Raw genomic sequence first — 20,797 nt, 5'->3', positions numbered from 1 at the left:
TTCAAAAGACTCCCTCATTAAAGGTGTGCATACCCTTTTCCCACCAAAATTAGACTTCCCGTTACCCTATCAAGCAGAATTCTTCATTAAAAATATGAACGTAGAAGAAATGCTGGCCAGCGAGGTTCTTGGAGACTTCCTGGGGGCCGTGAAAAATGTGTGGCAGCCGGAGCGCCTGAACGCCATAAACATCACGTCGGCCCTTGACCGGGGCGGCCGGGTCCCACTACCCATCAACGACATGAAGGAGGGGTAAGCAGACTTCATCTCATCGCCTTAAGTGTGGATTTTAAATGTGTTGATATTACCAAACTTAGTGTAGATGGAAGAGGGCCTGCGGCATTTGTCGTTTTAATAAGCAATAGGTATTGCAGAGATGTGAAGAAAAATAGCAATTTTCTGTATTGACAAAGAGGTTACGTAATGGTCCTTTGTATCTGATGTTCCAGGTCCTTTGAAAGCTAATTGTAGATCAGGACTTGCATCATAAATTACAGTGCTAAGTCTTTTTTGTACCTTCTGTAGAGAAGCTGATTATTTAGGGCCCTGAGTTTCAAAGGAAATTGATGCCCCAGTTATCAGCTGCAGAAGGACATACAGATTGCTGTAACTTTATTCTAGGAAACTATTTCTTCGCCTTTAACATTCTTTCCACCATGTGGCAATGATTGATGGCTGGGGTGGATTTGAAACCCATTCCTAAAGCCTGGCCTTGTCACTCACAAGCTGGGTGACATTGAGCAAACTGCTGCACCCCTCTGGGCTTCAGCTTCCTCGTCTGCTTCGGTGGAAACAACCTTGGGGTTGTTGCGAGGATTAAAGAGAGAATGCATTTGAAAGGGACTTGTCTATTCTCAAGTCTTACAGATATAGAATGTGACTTACACCCTTGTAGGGGTTATAAAACACTTATACCCGAGCACAATGACAGATTGAATGCCCACATTGTTGAAATTTTCCTGTTTAATTTCTAATCTGCAAGTTGAGGCAAATCTGCTTTTTTAAAAAAACTAAATCCTATAAAAGTACGAGATACAGAATAAATCACATTGTGTGTAACGTACCCTTTTCCAACTCCTCCTTTATCCATATTCTTGGTAACATTTATACAGAGGACATCTTGAATTAACCAGAATGTCTGGATTAATAAGAATCAAATTTAAGGGCAACTTCAAAGGAGACCTTTGTTGGAAATAAGGGAAGAAATCCCAAATAGACACAGGTAAGGTACAGCAAGTAGTCAGAAAGGGGATGGAATCATAAGCAATGAACTGTAATGTCCAACTTACAAATTTCAGAATTAAGTTGTATCTCATATGGTACAATAATGGATTTTTGAAGTCAGTCAAGCATACCTGCAAGCGTTCGGAGAAAAATAGTTGCTTTATTTCTTGCCTGTCTGCTGGTTGGCTTTCTCTGTGAAAACAGAATTCTGGGCTTAACATTTTACTTCGGAGGTTACAACCTGGATCTTTTTCCCAGGGAGTAATGAAAGTAGAACTGTAGGAGGAGATGAACAGGAGTATCTCCCCTGAAGACATTTTCCAGACGTGGAGTCTGTTAAGGAAATGTTTATTGATTCGGCTGCATTGAGTCTTAGCTGTGGCATGCAGGATCTGTGGTCGTTGTGCACAGACTAGTTGTGGTGCCGGGCTCAGCAGTTGCAGAGCATGGACTTAGCTTCTCCATGGCATATGGAATCTTAGTTCTCCTACCAGGGATCGAACCCACGTCCCCTGCATGGCAAGGTAAATTCTTAACCACTAAACTGCCAGGAAAGTCCCTGGAGTCTTTTCAACAGTTTCTTAAAGTAATGTGTTCCACAGTGATTGTTAAAACAATGACCAAAAGATGCTGGAGGAAGCAACAGGAAAGCCAGTCATTGGTAGAGTTTGCCATAGTTGTGCTTTCTTCTGGACTCACCCCTTCCCTAGAGGCACTTTTAGCCACCACTAGACTAAATTAAGGGCTTTCCTGGTGGCTCAGATGGTAAAGAATCTGCCTGCAATGCAGGAGACCTGGGTTCGCTCCCTGGGTCAGGAAGATCCCCTGGAGGAGGGCATGGCAGCCCATTCCAGCATTCTTGCCTGGAGAATCTCCTTGGACAGGGGAGTCTGGTGGGCTCCAGTCCATGCGGTCACAAAGAGTTGGACGTGACTGAATGACTAAGCACAGCACAGAGACTAAATTGAGCTAACACCTCTCTAAACCAAACTCCGACTTAAAACGGTACTGTTCAAATGTGTCTAGCTTGAGAATTGCCAGTAGAGTTTATTAGAAATATCCCTAGGCTCCTGGCCTCTGATCCCCCCCTGGAGATTCTGGATCTTTTGAGTCTAGGGCTGGGCCTGAGCATGTGAGTCTAAATTAAGAACAGAATTTCTTGTCCTACAAGTACTTGTTGGAGAATCTAGTCATTAGCTGATGACCCCCAGCACCTGCTAGCAGGAGGCATGTGTTGTCAGTCCCGTGGCATTTATTTGGACCGTGTTGTCTCAGATCCCTTCCCAACTAGAAATGCTTTCCATGAGTTTTAATTTAATGTTAAGCTGCAACCTTTACAAAGTATTCATATGGTAAGTCATTTAAAATAGAATTTCTATAAATTGTACCCAATGCCAACTTTATTACTCCAGTGTACCTATATGAGTACCAATGGAGTAGGGTCCTACTTGAGTATAATTGCATAAGAAAAATTTGTCCCTGGAAATAATTTTGCATATTTTCTTTGGTTGTTATGTAATGTCAAGGTAACAAAAATAGGTTTTTGGTTTTTTTTTTTTTACCCTGTTTGCCTTAAATTTAGAATAAATTCAGTGCTTAACTCACCTCTTGTGCCTTTCTTCCTTTTTAATGGTGAATATCATGATTCTTAATTCACTTGTTGAACTTTTGGTGCTTCCCTGGTGGCTCAGCAGTAAAGAATTCACCTGCAGCTGTCGTCTGTGGGGTCGCACAGAGTCGGACACGACTGAAGTGACTTAGCAGCAGCAGCAGCAGCAGCAGGAGATGTGGGTTCAATTCCTGGTCAGGAAAATTCTCTGGAGAAGGAAATGGCAATGTACTCTGGTATTCTTGCCTGAGAAATCCCATGGACAGAGGTGCCTGGTAGGCTGCAGTCCATGGAGTCATAAAAGAGTCGGATGTGACTTAGCGACTGAACAACAACGTCATGATTCCTAATCCACTTATTAAACTTTTTGCCTCTGTACTTTCTTTTGAAAGTAACATGGCCTATAAATGTCATTAAAAATGAAATACTGGAAAGATCAAGGATATGGTCAGAGATGCAAAGGAGTTGCATCACTTTATTTTCTAAAATTTTATTAAAAAATATACTTCAGAAGTATTAACACCTACTAACTGTGTTCTGCTTTATACTTTGAGTGAGTTTCAGTAAATGATTTTTTAAAATCTCCTTAAATTATTTCCTATTATGATGCATGGCAGCCACAATTTACTAACTGAAAATTTTTCCACATTAGTCAAGCTCACAGCAGATAGCCAAGAGGAGCTCTCAGTAGTAGACCCTCGGAGTAAGCCTCCAGCCCTTCCACAGCCCACAGTCCATTAAATATCAGTCACCAGGAGTCCTTGCTATAGCGCCTAAGCTCCTCATCCTTCTTGATGTGCATTTTTTTCCCCTCACTTCTGCAGACCTCACTGACAGCTTTTAAACTTCTAAATCTAACAGAAACCAATGGTAAAGATTTCCTTCAGAGTGAATAAGCTCCTGCACAGGAAAGCTGAACCTCCTGAAAAGGTTCCCTTTCACTTTCCAGACCCATAACCCCAGGGCAACCGTGCTCTGTCTCTGGGTGTGGTCTCAGGGCTCCTTTTGCTCTTGACATTGAGCCAGAGACTAAGGACTCATGGATGCATTTAGCCTGGAATAAAGCTGGTGGAAAGGGGAGCAGGTTCGTATTTCAGTCTGGGCATGGCATAGCTGCCAACTCAGGGTGAGTGATGTGGTGTAAATGGTGGTTATGAAGGGAATGATGGGGTGTGAGGATTAAAGAATATACTCACTTTTCATAAGAGATTGTCAAACCTACCACTGTTTCCTCTGGTTACCAAAGCCTGTGGATCTAGCCTCAATCAGCAACAGAGAATCCTAGTTTATTCTCTAGGCAATCTCACAGAGTGTGCCCTCTAATTAATTGTCTGCTTTTTGCCCTGTAAAGGGCTCACAGAGAAGTTACACTTGGAGAAAAAAATGTAAGTCAGAGGCTGCCAAAGACTCATCTGATGCAAGGCCATGGTCCTGGGCGGTCTGTAGTGCTCTGCTCAGTCAGTCCCCATCGTTGGTGATTTATAAGATAGTCCTTTATTCTTAAATAATGTGCCTCCTATATTTTTGATGCAACTATTCTTTCTTTTAGGGAATGATGATATGAGATTGGACTTTTTGAGCCTTTAATAACAAAATTGGAAGCCAATATAAGCCCATTTTTATAATAAAAATAAGTTAATTTTTTAAAAAATCCATGCAACTCTATATGTCTGTAAATATATGTCTTTAGTTTCTGTTCTTTTAAGTTCTAGGCATAGATTGTTTTTTTTCTTCCATTGTTTAACATTTAGTAAATGTTTTTTATGGGGGAATAATGTATTACTCTCTAGGGTACAGTGATTTAAAGAGTACAGTTGAAACATATATATTACCATATGTAAAATAGGTAGCCAGTGGGAATTTGCTGCCTGAAGCAGGGAACTCAAAACCAGTGCTCTGTATCAACCTAGAGGGGTGGGCTGGGGAGGGAGGGGACATATGTATACCTATGGCTGATTCATGCTGATGTATGGCAGAAATCATCACAAGATTATAAAGTAATTATCCTCTAATTAAAAATTAAATTAAATTTAAAAGATAAAGAGTATAGTCTATGCTTACATCTCTTAGGGACCAGAAAGTAATCAGATAGTTAGAAACCAGTGTTGTATGTATCATAGTTAAGGTATTCGTGGAGATGACTCCTCCCCAACTTCTGGTCCATGTCAGAGGGTTCATAGAGGAGATGAGATTTCAAATATGAGTACAAATTAGCAATCCTAAAGGAAACCAGTCCTGAATGTTCATTGCAAGGACTGATGCTGAAGCTGAAACTCTAATACTTTGGCCACCTGATGCGAAGAACTGACTAATTTGAAAAGACCCTGATGCTGGGAAAGATTGAAGGCGGGAGGAGAAGGGGAAGACAGAGGATGAGATGGTTGGATGGCATCACCGACTCAATGGACATGAGTTTGGGTGAACTCCTGGAGCTGGTGATGGACAGGGAGACCTGGTGTGCTGCAGTCCATGCGGTCTCCAAGAGTCAGACACCACTGAGTAACTGAACTGAACTGAAATGAACAAATTAGCCGGTTCAAAAAATGATAAAGGGAGAGTTTGGGCAGAGGGAGCAGCTTGAGCAAGAGCGATTAGGTAGGAAGAAGCCTGGTGGATTTGGAAAGCTGCTTTGTGTGTGCAAATGGAGGACAGGGACCCACAAATAATAATGACCAAAGAGGCAAAGACCAGACCATGTTAAGACCTCGTACTCCAGGAAGAACTGTTTGGGTTTTATCTTGTGTAGCACTAGGGACCTTGCAAACAATCGTGTATGTTAACATTTTCATTTTAGCAAGTAGGCCTGCTGAGCCCCACTGCATGGCACAAGCTAAAAGAGTAGATCGAACCCAGAAGCAAGAAAATCCTCCCACAAAATCCCCCAGAAAGGTCTGAGTCTTGGGTGGCAGATGATAAGACCATTCTTCCCTTCTTCAGTAAAGAGAAGTAGAGTCTAGAAATGACCTTTCTTCTTTATTTTTTATTCTGAATTAGATGCTTTGTTTAGGTTTATGTCTTCTTTGTTTTTCATCTTATTTTTTAATTGACTGATATGCACAGAACAGAGAAGTGAACAGAGGCAAGCATCAAAATGCATTTTTAAGAGCTCAGGAGTCCCCAGGCAGCATGTAAAGTACCTGGACACTTTCTTCTCTAAACTGTCCTCTGTCTCTTATATACATACAATCACAAATAAAATACATTCATCATTTGGACAACTAGGTAAAAAATATGGTCATTGGATCTGTTTATCTGACTTTTGCTGGAGAGTTTTGACATAATTTTTTTCACCTGTAACATGGTTCTGCACTTTGTATGCGTAAAGACCATAGTAAATGGGTTTTACCTCAAGGGAAATTGAGTTGTTCAAATTGGAAGAAAAAAATTCTTCACAGGAGCAGGTTTTATTTCGAGTATTCAATTCCTAAGATTGTGAGTCATCATGTTTTGTTAACATTTTCTTGAGAGCCTTATACTTGATAATACACTGCCATGCCATCTGTTTACATATGTTTGAAAGTTTGAAAGCATGGCTAAGATCATAAATGTAAAGATCATCCTCATTTCTCTTCATAAAAATTTTGAATTTCTGCCTATCAAAAAGCTTGCCTGTCAAAATAGCTGTAAATCAAAAACTGCATATCAAAGATATAGGAAAAGAGAAGATTATGAAAAATATATTTTAGCATGTATAGCATGAAATTATAATTATTATACATGGCCTCATACAAATTTATCTTTTAAAAAGCCAAAATGTTAAAACTTACTGGCTGTACAAAAACAAAAACAAAAACAAACACTATTTTTTAACCTACAAGTCTAATCCAATATCTACTTCTCTTGAGTAGTCTGTTTGCAATTTTTAAATTAACTTGTTTATTTTTCTAGTTTTGTTATAATTGATGATATAACATTGGATAAGTCTAAGGTGCACAGCATGAAGATTCGATAGAAATATATGTTATGAAGTGATCACCACAATATCTTCAGATAATATCCATTATCTCACAATTAGTTTTTATTTTCTTGTGATGAGAACTTGTAAGAACCACTTTCTTAGCAACTTTCAAATATACAAATGCTTCTGTTTCTAAACCGGTATCGTTCATGCTGCAGATAGACTCCCTGAGGACAGAGAGGGAGACAGCTCCAGGCGAACAGTCAAGGTGCTGTTGCTTCACTCCCTGTGACTAGCACTGGGATGCTGGCTGTGGGAAGGGACAGAGTGGACAGGTGTGTGTGAGAGTTCTTTCAGGGCAAATGTCAGAGACAGATGATAGGGAAAAGGACAGGAGTCAGTGATGTTGGGGCTTGAGCATCTGCCCTTGCCAATCACTGAGAGAGAAGAAGATGGAAGGGGCAACAGGTGGAGGTGGGATGGGGTGATGATGAGCTCAGTTTGGAACATACTAAGTTTGTGAAGCTGCTGGATCATCCAAGTGGAGATGAAAGTAATTTGGCAGTATGTGTCAACTGTCATAAAAATGTTTCCACTTCTAGGCATCTCTTTTAAGATAGTAATGTTAAAGAATATGCACAGAGATCGTCTTTACAGTATTATTTATAACATCAAAACATTAGAAGCAACATATGTGGCCAGCTCTGAAATAATTATGAATAAATCATGTGCACTTAAAAATTATATTCCTATAAAAATGTAATTACAAAGACTATAAAATATGGAAAAATGCTTATGAGGAAAATGCTTATGATGCATTAAGTGAAAAAGTAGGATACAAAATTATAGTTTGGAGATGATTGCAATTAGGTTAAAATATCTGCACTTGAAAAGTATTCTGCAAGGTACATTGGAAAATGAAAATCATGATCTTGGTAATAGAAATTAATTGTTTTTATATCCCAAGTTTTATGTAATTTTTTTATATTGCTTTTATAATTTGAGGGAAAGAAACATTTCAGAGCACCCAAAACTTATGCTTATGCCTATTTATATTATCTTGAAGTGAATTAATTTAAAATCTTACTAATTATAAATGCAAATCAATGTTATGTAAAAGCAAGAGGACTTTTAACAATTTTTGAAATATTTAATTTCTGTATTTTACAAATATATTTCACAGTTTTCAAGGAAAAATATGGTCTTTGCAAGGCAGTTAATAAGGGAATAGAAATTGGCTTTATATGAAGCTTAAGAGTAACAGGTTGTTCTAAATGGAATATATTTCTCTTTAAAAATTTTTATTGCAGAGTAGTTGATTTACAATGTTGTATTAGTTTCAGGTATGTAGCAAAGTGAATCAGTTATACATATACGTATATCCACTGTTTTTCAGATTCTTGTTCCACATAGGTCATTACAGAGTACTGAGTAGAGTGTCCTGTTCTGTGCAGTAGATCCTTATTAGTTATCTATTTTTTATGTAGTAGAATGTATATGTCAATTCCAGTCTCCCAATTTATGCCTTCTCCCAACCTCCACCCTTCACTCTCCCACCAGTAACTATAAGTTTGTGTTCTACATCTGTAACTTTATTTCTGTTTTCTTAGTAAGTTCATTTGTACTATTTTTTAGATTCTGTGTATAAGTGATACCATATGATGTTTGCCTTTGTCTGACTTCATTCAAGTTTGACAATCTCTAGGTCCACCCATTTTGCTGCAGATGGCATTATTTTGTTCTTTTTTATGGATGAGCAATATTCCTGTAAATGGAATATATTTCTACTCACTAGTCATGTGAATTCTTTACCAGTGGTTTCTTACTTCTACTTTTTCTGAACTGATAAATTTTTAACTTGACATAAAACACAACCAGCTGAATCTGTGTAAGTGTGCTCTAGGACACAGCTGTTAATTAAGGGTGTGGCTTCATAGTCACATAACTTTTAATTTTTGTGCCATGCTTTTATTTCATTTCATTAAAAAACAGCTTTATTGAGATATATTTTACATATTATACAATTCACCTATTTAAAGTATATATGCCCTTCCATTAAGCTTTTGATTTTTTTTTTTTTTTGAGTCAGTTTTTTATATGGTGTGAGGTAGGGGTCCAGTTTCTTGCTTTTGCATGTGGATAGCCAATTGTTCCAAAGTACCATAAAGACTGTTTTTTCTCTCATTGAATTGTCTTGGCACCCACAACAAAATCAATTTGCTAAAGATTTTATTTTTGGACTCTGAATTCTAGTCCATTGATCTACATGCCAAGCCTTATGATAGTAACACATTCTCTTTATTCCTATTGCTTTGTAGTAAGTTTTGAAATTGGTAATTGTGAGTCTTCCAACTGTGTTTTTCTTTTTCAAGAATTTTATGTGTGTGTGGGGGGGGGTCACTTGAATTTTCATATGAATTTTAGGATCAGTTTGTCAATTTCTGTAAAAAAGATGGCAGGAATTTTGTTGGGTTTATTCCATTTTACAAGTAATTATGGCACTGTCATTAAAAAAAGAAATAATATTTATTTAGAGTAATTTTCTGGTTTTCCCTTTTCTTTTGAAAAGACCGTTGAAATTCCTAGCTGCTCAAGCAAGATTACTTAAACACTATTATCCCTGTCTTCTATTTTATTGTGAAACTCTTATTGGTCAATTAAATTGAGTTTCCCTAGTTGCCAAGATACATATCAAGAAAATAAATTTTGTTTGCCTAATTTGTGTTTACCAAACAGTAGTTTTTCTCTTACGTTAGCTTCTTAGATAAAGATTTAGAGACCTTGTATATTGAGGAACCTAACAGTAGGGACTCTGTGCAGTGGAAAAGCCTAAAAGATAGAACTGTTAGAAAGAATAGATCTGCCTGCAGTTCCACACCTCAGGATGTAATATCATAATCTTATTAAAATGAAATCAGATGAATTATTACTGATATTTATCTTAGTGATAATATTATTTAAACAATTTAAGAATATTTTGAATGGAGTCTATCAAATCTAATCAAAATATGATATAGGGTGAAAAAATTTTTAGGAAGTAACAGAGTCAAGAGAGTGTCTGTACACCAAAACACTCAGTAAATATTGGTTGAATAAAGGAAAGAATGAAAAGAAGCCCCTACATGAATCACTGCTTTAAAAGCCCAGGCCTCTACCTTAGGGATGATTCTAGATAATCCCTCAATTCAAAAGGATAAATCCTGCTTTCAGGGTAGATTTATTTCAGTGTTTCCAATTTTCTTAAAGGATAACCTGAGAATTTCACATTTTTGCAGCGTTTATGTCATGGTTGGTGCCGACGTCCCATTTTCTTCTTGTTTACGAGAAGTTGAAAATCCACAGAATCAATTGAGATGCAGTCAAGAAATGGAGCCTGTAATAACATGTGACAAAAAATTCCGTACTCAATTTTACATTGACTGGTGCAAAATTTCATTGGTGAGTTTTTATTTTGTTTCTACAACTGTAATTTGAAGTGATGTGGCCAAAGAGCATTTGACTAAAACCGGAACTGCTTTTAGGAACAAATCCGGGGTTTACTTTGTTAACTGCAGTTGACTTCCCTCGACTTTTAAGGATTTGGTGAGACCGTTGACAGTGCATCCATTTAAGAAAGTGTGCCTCCACTTTTGTATTCAGTCTGCTCTTGATTAGTTGTTGGGGCCGGATTAGCTTGGCGGGTGGTCTGAATGATCCCTGGACATCCAGGTGGCTACTAACTCAAGTTTTGGAGTCTGTGTAACATGGGCAGGAAGCCTCACATATGCTTCCTTGTCCCACTTTGGAAGGCGAGACTGGAGTGCAATGATAAATCTGAAACTAAAGCAGAACTGTGCTATGATTCGGTGTCCCGGAAACTCATTGTCGGGAAAGATCAAGGAATAAAAGGAAAAGAAGAGGAAAATTAGAATCTTACCCAGGACCCCTTAAATATTAATTTTTTTTCCAAATCACTTTTTAATTAGCATGCTCAAAGACTTAGGAACATGAGTAAGATTTCATACGTATGTCAGATACGTATGATATTGTACATATAATTTCTATTATATTTCTGATCCTCCTTTCTGGAAGTTAGGAATGTTGGTTTACTTCTTTAGTGACCTTTAGATTTACCTTCAATCCACTCTTAATGATTGGTGGTGAGTTAGGTCTAAGTTTAAAGTTGACATTCGAACAAAGTGATTGACGCATAAACACAACTGTCACTTGACGTCTTAGGAAACCAGCTGCAGGCGCCTTTCCCAGACCCAGGACAGGAGAACTCCCTGCTCACACGGAAGCACTTAGCATCCGTGGCCCTAAGCCCAGAGTTCTCTTTCCATGTCACATGTGCCTTAGGAAAATAATGCTCTTTCTTTCTCTGTTTTCTGAAATTCAGTAAAAGTATTCAGATGCTGTGTGGTTTACGTGCTCTAGTCAATGGATATTGAATTCACAGAGCTCAATGTGTTGGCCATGTGCTAATCATAAAAGGGCACAGAAGATGGAGTAGCTGCAGTCGTAACTTCAGTAGATGCCTCTCACCAGAGCAGTGGACAGAGAGCCCTGGTGATGCCATTTCGCCTGTGCTTGAGCTGCACACTATGCATGTTTAGGAAAATTACCTAATTTCTAAAGGTTTGAAAATGACATGCTCTGAAGACTGCATTTTCTGTGGTGAGACTGCATAAAAAGAAAGGTTGGGAATTTTTGGCTTTTTCTTTGGCATGTATGTATGTATTGGTTACATCTTACCACAGAAGATTTCAAGATGCTTAAATAAGAGTCAGATAATAAGCATAATAGAGCAAAGATAAAAGAACTGGAAAATCAGGACCTGCACTTTACCAAAACATAAAGCCTAAGGTCAAGTTTGACAGTAAGCCTCCTAATGTCCCTGGTAAAATGAGGAAGTTAATTTGTTACTTAGTTCTCACTCTTAAAGGAGGCAGAGCATCAATTCCTTGGCAAAAGATAAAGCTTTTACTAGCACTCTCTCGGTAGCAAAATTCTTCAAGTGGTGTTTAAGGGTGAGGATACTGAAAAATGCTGCAGATAATTCTCCCCAACATTTTTTAAGGCAGGGAACAAATGTAGTAACAGACTTCACATGGCTATTTTATTGTGTCCTTCAATAAAAACATTTAGCATAATTAAATGCAGCTCAGTGAAAGCAATTCAGTTAATGTGGAGGTAAATTAATATAGTACAAGTGTTCTACATTTTTTGTGCCTGGGATAGAATTTAATGAAGCGATAGCATTTAATGTTCCTTAAACTATTTTTAAGGAAAATAGTTTATTTTTCCTAAAAATGACTTCTGTCTGCTGGATGGCAGAGGATCAAAGTTGTAGGCGTTTAGAAACTGTCTCTCTCCCTCTCTTTTTTTACTCCCTTTCACTAACCTTAGAAACCATACCTGCATACTAGTTATCAGTCAGTTGACGGTTTGTTGACATCTGCACTAGAGATTTGTCACTAGGAAACAAGCAGTACGCATAGTCACGTGTCTTTTTGCTTTGGGGGAAGTAAAGTGAAAAAGAACAATCACACGTGTGTATACATTTTTTGTGTACGTATATATGTATGTATATATGTTACAGGAAGGACCTAGAAAGGCCAGTATAAACTTTTAACTTGTTAACTTTCATCTATTACTTCTTCCTAGTTTTCATAAATAATTGCAAGTTCAAGGTGATAAAGTAATCAGGAAAGGTTGCTTTTTAGAAATTAGTCTGTCTTGGTATGTCTAGATTCTTAAGCTGTCATACTATTTGCAACTATTAATTTCATGTGTAATTATCTTCTTTTGTATCAGGTTGATAAAACAAAGCAAGTGTCCACCTATCAGGAAGTGATTCGTGGAGAAGGGATTTTGCCTGATGGTGGAGAGTACAAACCCCCTTCTGATTCTTTGAAAAGCAGAGACTATTACACGGATTTCCTAATTACACTGGCTGTGCCCTCGGCAGTAGCATTGGTCCTTTTTCTAATACTTGCTTATATCATGTGCTGCCGACGGGAAGGAGTGTGAGTACTTTAAAACACTAATAAAAAATTATAGAACTTCTAAGATAATATATAAGATTCCATTAAAACCCAAGTTTCATTTAGTTCATAAAACACCTTGTAAATGAAATTATGTTCAAGTCAAACTACAGTACTTTATTCCTTTCAAATGAATTAAAATAGTTTTGAGTCTAGTAAACTAGAGGTTGTAATTATTATATTCAAAAATGATTAAGGCTAAATGTAAACTCATACTGCCAAAACAGTCCCAGGGATAATTGAGGCTAGGTATTTGGTTATATAAGCCATCCTGTGTAAGCAGAGACTGTGGAACGTATTGACATGGTAACTGCACTTTAAATAAATTGTCTCAGTCTCAGTTTGATCAGAAATGATGGTCAGATTTCTTCTTGCGATTTTTCTGGATGTCAAAAGCAGGGCAGTACAACCTAAATGTTTAAAAGTACATATGTAGATATATATAAACCTAGGAGTAAATTAATGAAAATAAAATGATAATTTGAGCAGTGAGTCTTCACTTCATGAATAGTTAGTGCTTTTAGGACATCTGTGTCAATTAAAATAATCTCCCGAGATTATCTGGAAGTCAGGGTGACAAAGCAAATGATAAAATATTAATAAAGCAGCAAGTAACACATTTCTTCCATTTTTTCATGTAGCCTGATTTCATTATGTCATAGAATTTATTTCCAAGAGCTTGATGCTTAATCTCCATTTTTTCCCATTTTCTCCTGTGTTTCTCATCAGTATTCCATTTCTGTATGTGTACTCATCCAAGTAATGTCATCAACCTGCTGGCAAATGCTGCCTGGTTGCATTTAATAGTGACAATGTCAGCATTTCCACCTCATGCGAGACCTGTGAGCATATAGTCTTAATGTTCCAAATTTCAATGCTAGTATTTAATTCATAAATTTTGTTTTGTTTCTAGGGAAAAGAGAAACATGCAAACACCAGAGTAAGTGTCTTCTTTCCTGTTATTTTCTTTGTCATTTCTTTTCCATGTCTCAGCTGCTCATCATGCGCCATCCATGTGTCATGCTTTTTTTTCATTCATCATCTTCCATAGTTTATTTCATAAATGTGAAAGCTGCTTTCTAAATAGAGAAATTTAGGAGGGGTAGAGAATAAACAAAGATATGAAAACTAAGATTATATAGGTAAAAATTAAACCTAAAATATTTCAGATGCAGAATATTAACTTGCCATTTATATTATGTGATTTCCCAATCTGCATTTCTATAAACCAGAGAACAGATGAAAGACCTTTCATACACGTATTCCTGAATCTACAGTAATAACCTACCATAAAATGAAACTTATGTGAGTATGTATAAATGCCCCATCAGAAGCAACAGTATAAAAGCTATGGTAGTTTTATCTTAATCATAGAGATTAAATAGAATAGTAGTTTGCTACCTAGGGCTGTAATATTAACACAGTGCTTTATAGCTTAGTTTAACGAGAAATAACATTTATTTTAAAGTTAGTTTCTAATTTTCAGTTTTGTTATGTTAAAAGTATGTGAAACTTATCTTTTTCTGAAATAACTTGTAGAATGCCCAAAGTGCAATAATGTTTTTTTATTAAAAAAAAAAAAGATTTTGTAACTTTTTCAAACTGATAATGTGTGGAGCTAATATGTGATTTTAAATCTGTGTTGTTTTATTTCTTTTTGACCTAGCATCCAACTGGTCCATCATAGTGCTATTCAGAAATCTACCAAAGAACTTCGTGACATGTCCAAGAATAGAGAGATAGCATGGCCCCTGTCCACACTTCCTGTATTTCACCCTGTGACTGGAGAAATCATACCCCCTCTACACACAGACAATTATGAGAGCACCAATATGCCGCTGATGCAGACACAGCAGTAAGTGTCCACTTGGAACTGTCATTATGAATGCATGAACGTATCTGCTTACTGTCTTTCAAGACCAGAGCTCTTCATTATGGTTGCGTTTGTTTGTTTGTTTATAACTGGAGGAGAAAAGTACCCAAACAACACTGATAGTGTAGATCCTAACCCCACAGCAAATACATAAAATTACTTTGAGGAAATTTTCTTTTTTCCTTCACTAATCGAAACAAGATGACATTCATCTTAATGTGAGCACAATGAATGAACTCACATATGCTTGCTCAAAGATGAGTTAATTGTGAAAAGAGAGGCATATTCTAAAGCATAGCAAATTGATTATTTTTTAAAGCTATTATTAGAATTATTTGGTTCTGTTAACCTGTTTTTTAATGTTATTACCAGAGAGCTATTTAAATTTTTTGCCTCAGGGTTTTTAAGGTTTGGGTTTGTTTTTTTTTTTTAATGATTTGCTTATATATCAAAATGAGTAGTTCCAATTTTGGCTGTAAAGACACTTTATTAGTACAGACCTTCTCTGTTGTGCTAGAAGGACTGTGGTCAGAAAGCTTGGAGGACGCCTTTGTAAGGGGTAGGTGTAGAGGAAATTAGTTGAGAACCCGTTATATATCTAGAAACTCTGTTTTAGTGTAAAGAAATTGTAAGTGAAAGTGTCATTTATTTCGAAGAACATGACTCTTACTTTTTTAAACATATGTTAAAATGGGTTAAATTCAGTTTCCCTAAGGAAGTCACAGTTTGCTTTTGAGAGTCTTCTCTTTTTCAGTTGACTTTTGTAAATAGAATGAATATATCTATCCCTCCCACCCCCGACACACAGACATACATACATACAGAGATACTCACACATAGATATTAGGATAGGATATAAAAGTAACCTCTTACTGGTTAGAGATTTATTTGGACAGCATATTGGGTACATTTTTACTCTGCAAATGCTTGTTTTACAGCCATGTAAATGACATGTGGTAATTTGAAGATTAAACAGTAATTAAAATAGTGATTAATATGAGTAGTATAGACAGACTATAAATTTGTCAAAAGACTTTGACAATCTAAAAGTATTATGAAAGCATGCCTAGCTAGCTCAGTCAGTACAGCATGAAACTCTTAAAAAGTATTATGAATATTTTCCTGAAGTCCTCTAACAGTATGCACTTTTTGTTGAATAGGCTAAGGTATATATCTGTGTGTACATGTGTGTGTACGTATGTGTCTGTGAGTAACTGATTCAATCTATTAGCAGTAGGGAAAACGGCATATATTTAAAAGTTTGAGTTTTGGAAACAATATTCTGTCATTTATATAAATATTAAAGTTTCACAAAATCGAATTGTACTAAATGGAACTGATGGATTTTTATGTCCTCGAATGGTTAGTGGGATCACTGTGAAACCTCTTTGTCAGGATTATTAGAAGCCGGTGAGAAAAATTAGGAAATTCAAGAATGTTGAATATTACAATATTCAAGAATATTGTAATAGTTCACAGTTTTGCAATCTCTCCTGTCTTTCTTAGATGAAAATTATGAATAGCTTTTTCGTTCATTTTTCAAACTGAAAAGAATTGAAGAATTCTTTAAAGTTTCCATTTCTCACATTCTTTCCCTAAGAATGCTAGTAAATGTCAATACCTATTCTTCAAAGGTTGATATATATCTTCAAAAAAGAAGCAGTCAAATAAATTTGAGAAACGGGACTTTTTGTTTTTTGATTTAAACTGGGGGAGTTCTCAGAGCCTTCAGTGTGTTGATATACCCTGTGAATCCACGGGAAAAGGTCAGAAGAACGAAGTTTGGGAATCTTCTACGGACAAAATAACAATGCTGTCAAATTTTAGAAGAGAAGAATATTCATTATAATGAATAGGGGAAATTGAATGTGATTTTACAATAAGTCAGTAAAACTTTAAGGGAGGATAAAAGGCTGGGTCATTTTTTAGATGTGCTTTCTAACTATGTTGAGAATAAGGATAACTCCTTAAGCTTTATTTTGATTCTCTGTGACTAGGATTTGACAAAGTTGCTACTAATACCCAAGTAAAATAAAATTTCTTATCTAGTTTATAACTAAATGCATCTTCCTGGTCCTTCCATAACCCCATCAAGACTGTCATTAGGTTGATCAGATCTCTCTATTTGCAAATGCAATAGATTATTTTATTGAACTTGGAACAGTTTGACCATACATGTATTTTTAAGTCCAGAAAACCTTTATATTATTCAGATTTCTGCTAATGGAAAAAGTCCATTAACTAGCACTTCTATACAAATAGGGTACATAGATAATTGATGATGTTCACAATGATTATTCTGAGGCACTGCGAGATCATCAAGTGCGTCTGACTCATCAGAGGAAAATTAAATTACATTCGATGTAGTTTCGGTGTTGAGTGTATATTATCTTTCTTTTATTCTTGGAAATGGATAATATGTGCATGGTCTCTATGGTAACTCTCTATAAGCCAGAATATGTGATTAACCTCATTTTCCAACCATGCCAGAAAATAGGGAACTTATTGTATCAGGTTCATCACAATTGTCCTTTATGCGAATTCCGTTTTTGCTCCTAACCTGTTTTTGAAGGTTTGTTTCAGCTCAGGTACACACATATATAAATATTTTGGTCATTTGGATCAAACTGAATTCTCAGTGTTAAAAAGAGATATTATATATTTGATGAGGTATTACAGAACTTGCTAACCAGGTATATCCTTGGATAGAGCTGCCTGGTATTTATTAAACTCTTTCTAAAAGGATGTGAGTTTCATCTTCACATAGGCATACTAACTGTACTGAATTTATTGTTGATAATGTGGATAGCTACATCATTTTGTATTTATTCTTTAGATTTGACATAAATATTTAGGCATAAGATAGGGTTGCAAGTTTATCTTGACTTCTAAACAAGGCTCAAGAACATTCAAAGCTTTTCTTCAGAGCTGCACAGAAACCTGTTTGGGTCTTTTAAAGAAGTCAGTCTGATGTATAACGAACCTTGTAACAGTCTAGAGAATGCTGTGTAATGGGAGGCTACCACTGTTATTTATCAATTATACAACCTTCTTTTTGGTAGAATGCTTCATATGACTCCAGACTGGCCCCTTAAATTAGATAGTAAAAAATGTTTAATCATTTGCAGATAATAAAATTGAGATATGGATAAGAGACTTTGAGTTTAGTTCAGTCGCTCAGTCATGTCCAACTCTTTGCGACCCCATGAATCGCAGCACGCCAGGCCTCCCTGTCCATCACCAACTCCCGGAGTTCACTCAGACTCACGTCCATCGAGTCAGTGATGCTTTCCAGCCATCTTATCCTCTGTTGTCCCCTTCTCCTCCTGCCCCCAATCCCTCCCAGCATCAGAGTCTTTTCCAATGAGTCGACTCTTTGCATCAGGTGGCCAAAGTATTGGAGTTTCAGCTTCAACATCAGTCCTTCCAATGAACACCCAGGACTGATCTTCTTTAGGATGGACTGGTTGGATCTCCCTGCAGTCCAAGGGACTCTCAAGAGTCTTCTCCAACACCACAGTTCAAAAGCATCAATTCTTTGGCGCTCAGCTTTCTTTATAGTCCAACTCTCACATCCATACATGACCACAGGAAAAACCACAGCCTTGACTATTTGTTGTCAAAGTAATGTCTCTGGTTTTCAATATGCTATCTAGGTTGATCATAACTTTTCTTCCAAGGAGTAAGCGTCTTTTAATTTCATGAGACGTTAAATTAGGTCAAAACCAGTCTTGATATCAAGTTAGCAATAGATACTGTGATCATTGACCTCTAGGATTTCTGATTCAGGCTACAGGCAAGGTGATTGAACAGATAGTAGAAAGGGTAACTGGAGCAGGTCCAGAGACAGGGGACTTGCTAGAAAGGAAGTTATTTTCTGTTCCTTCTCCTTTTCTGATTAGAGAGACAGCACAGACAGACTTAAAATTATTACATGTAGAAATATAAAGCATATTTATTTGATATTTGCTAATGTCTTTATTGTTTGTGTGTGTGCTTCGCTGTTTCTGACTCTTTTGCCACCCTGTGGGCTGTAGCCCACCATACTCCTCTGTTCATGGAATTTTCCAGGCAAAAAATACTGGAGTGGTTTGCCGTTTTCTTCTCCAGGGGTCTTCCGGACCCAGGGATCAAACCCACGTCTCTTGTGTCTCCTGCATTGGCAGGCAGACTTTTTTTTTTTTTTTTTACCACTTGTACCACCTAGGAAGCCCCAATGTCTTTATTGTTTAATAAACTTTAATTCTGGGATGATTTAAAAGGTACAGAAAAGTTGCAAAGATAATACAGAGTTCACAGAGGTACCCCACCACAGTTCTCCCACTGTTAACGTCTTACTGCCCCAGAAACCAATAATGCATGCATGCTATGTCGCTTCAGTCATGTCCACCTCTTTGCACCTCTTTGTAGCCCACAGGCTCCTCTGTCCATAGAGTTCTCCAGGCAAGAATACTGGAGTGGATTGTCATGCCCTCCTCCAGGGCATCTTCCCGACCCTGGGATTCAACCTGCATCTCCTATGTATCCTGCATCGGCAGTCAGATTCTTTACCACTAGCACCAACTGGGAAGCCCAAGAAACCAACATAATCTGCTTTACTTTTAACCAGACTTCAGACTGTTCCCCCTCCAGATTTCACTAGTTTTTCCCTCAATGAGCTTTTTCTTCTCCAAGATTCCATCTAAGACACAATAATCGGCATATCTCTTTAGTCCCTTCTGGTGTAGGCAGCCCACTCCAATACTCTTGCCTAAATCCCACGGACAGAGGAGCCTGGGGGGCTGCAGTCCATGGGGTCGCTAGGAGCTGGACACGACTGAGCGACTTCACCTTCGCTTTCACTTTCATGCATTGGAGAAGGAAACAGCAACCCACTCCAGTGTTCTTGACTGGAGAGTCCCAGGGACGGGGGAGCCTGGTGGGCTGCAGTCCATGGGGTCACTAGGAGTCGGACACGACTGAGCAACTTCACCTTCACTTCTCACTTTCATGCATTGGAGAAGGAAATGGCACCCCACTCCAGTGCTCTTGCCTGGAGAATCCCAGGGGCGGGGGAGCCTGGTGGGCTGCAGTCCATGGGGTCGCACAGAGTCAGAAATGACTGAAGCGACTTAGCAGAAGCAGCAGCAGCAGCAGCTCTAGGCAGTGTAGACCTTCCTTGTTTCTCATGACTTTGACAGTCTTGAGGAGCACTGGCCAGGTCTTCTGTAAAATGTCCCCCTTCCTGAAGTATAGTCAGACTTCTTACATCTGTGCTTAATTGCTTGTCTTTGTAGCTTAGTGAATATGTGACCGTTAATAGGAAGAATTTTTTCCACTGAAAGCAGACTTATTATAATTTATTGCTAGAAAGCATGCTCTCAAGTAATTCTTAAAAGTCAGTTTGCTTTAGGCACTTCCCTGGTGGTCCATGGTTAAGTCTCCCCCTTCCAGTGCAAGGGGTGCAGGTTTGATCCCTGGTTGGGAAGCTAAGATCCCACATGCCTCTTGGCTAGACAACCAAAGCATAAAACAGAAGCAATGTTGTGGCAAATTCAATAAAGACTTTAAAAACTGTGCACATAAAAAAAAAAAACTTAAAAATAAGAGTAAATTCTCTTTGCCCAAAGAATCATTGTTGTGATTAGATGTTATGTTTCTTACCAAAGACATAATATCAAAAATATAATATAGTTTTAACTGCTATGTGAAGAACCTGCCTGCCAGTGCAGGAGATATAAGAGACGCAGGTTTGATTCCTGAGTCAGGAAGATCCTCTGGAGGAAGGCATGGCAACCCACTCCAGTATTCTTGTCTGGAGAATTCCATGGACAGAGGAGCCTGGTGGGCTACATACAGTCCATAGGGTTGCTAAGAGTCAGACACGACTGACGTGACTTAGCACACACCATGTCTCTCAAAGATAAGCTTTTATATTAATTTAAATTATGAGCTTCCCTGGTGACTCAGATGATAAAGAATCTGCCTGAAATTCAAGAGACCCGGTTTCAATCCCTGGGTCAGGAAGATCCCCTGCAGAAGGGAATGGCAACCCCCTCCAGTATTCTTGCCTGGGAAATTCCTGGACAGAAGAACCTGGCGGGCTGCAGTCCACGGGGATCACAAAGAGACTGACATGACTGAGCGACGAACACACAGTAATTTAAATTAAGAAAGTCAAATTCCAA

At 37.7% G+C, this 20,797-nt stretch overlaps 1 protein-coding gene across 5 annotated transcripts in view; it reads left to right on the top strand.

The window, feature by feature from the left end:
• SGCE (sarcoglycan epsilon) overlaps positions 1-20,797 on the top strand; it is a 71,037-nt gene that overhangs the window by 41,535 nt on the left and 8,705 nt on the right. For 2 of the 5 annotated variants that reach the window (XM_040260453.1, XM_040260449.1), the window contains exons 5-9: positions 54-252; positions 10,007-10,169; positions 12,528-12,739; positions 13,671-13,697; positions 14,424-14,612. In XM_040260453.1, coding sequence (XP_040116387.1) covers positions 54-252; positions 10,007-10,169; positions 12,528-12,739; positions 13,671-13,697; positions 14,424-14,612 — 790 coding nt within the window. Of the gene's footprint in view, positions 1-53; positions 253-10,006; positions 10,170-12,527; positions 12,740-13,670; positions 13,698-14,423; positions 14,617-20,797 lie in introns of those variants that run through there. The other 3 variants (XM_040260451.1, XM_040260450.1, XM_040260452.1) reach the window with 2 other exon arrangements.

This window comes from Oryx dammah, unplaced genomic scaffold (genome assembly GCF_014754425.2).
Source record: "Oryx dammah isolate SB20612 unplaced genomic scaffold, SCBI_Odam_1.1 HiC_scaffold_18, whole genome shotgun sequence".
NCBI lineage: Eukaryota > Metazoa > Chordata > Mammalia > Artiodactyla > Bovidae > Oryx > Oryx dammah.
Note: the sequence above shows the minus strand (reverse complement) of the source record. Positions and strands in the feature narration are given on the sequence as shown.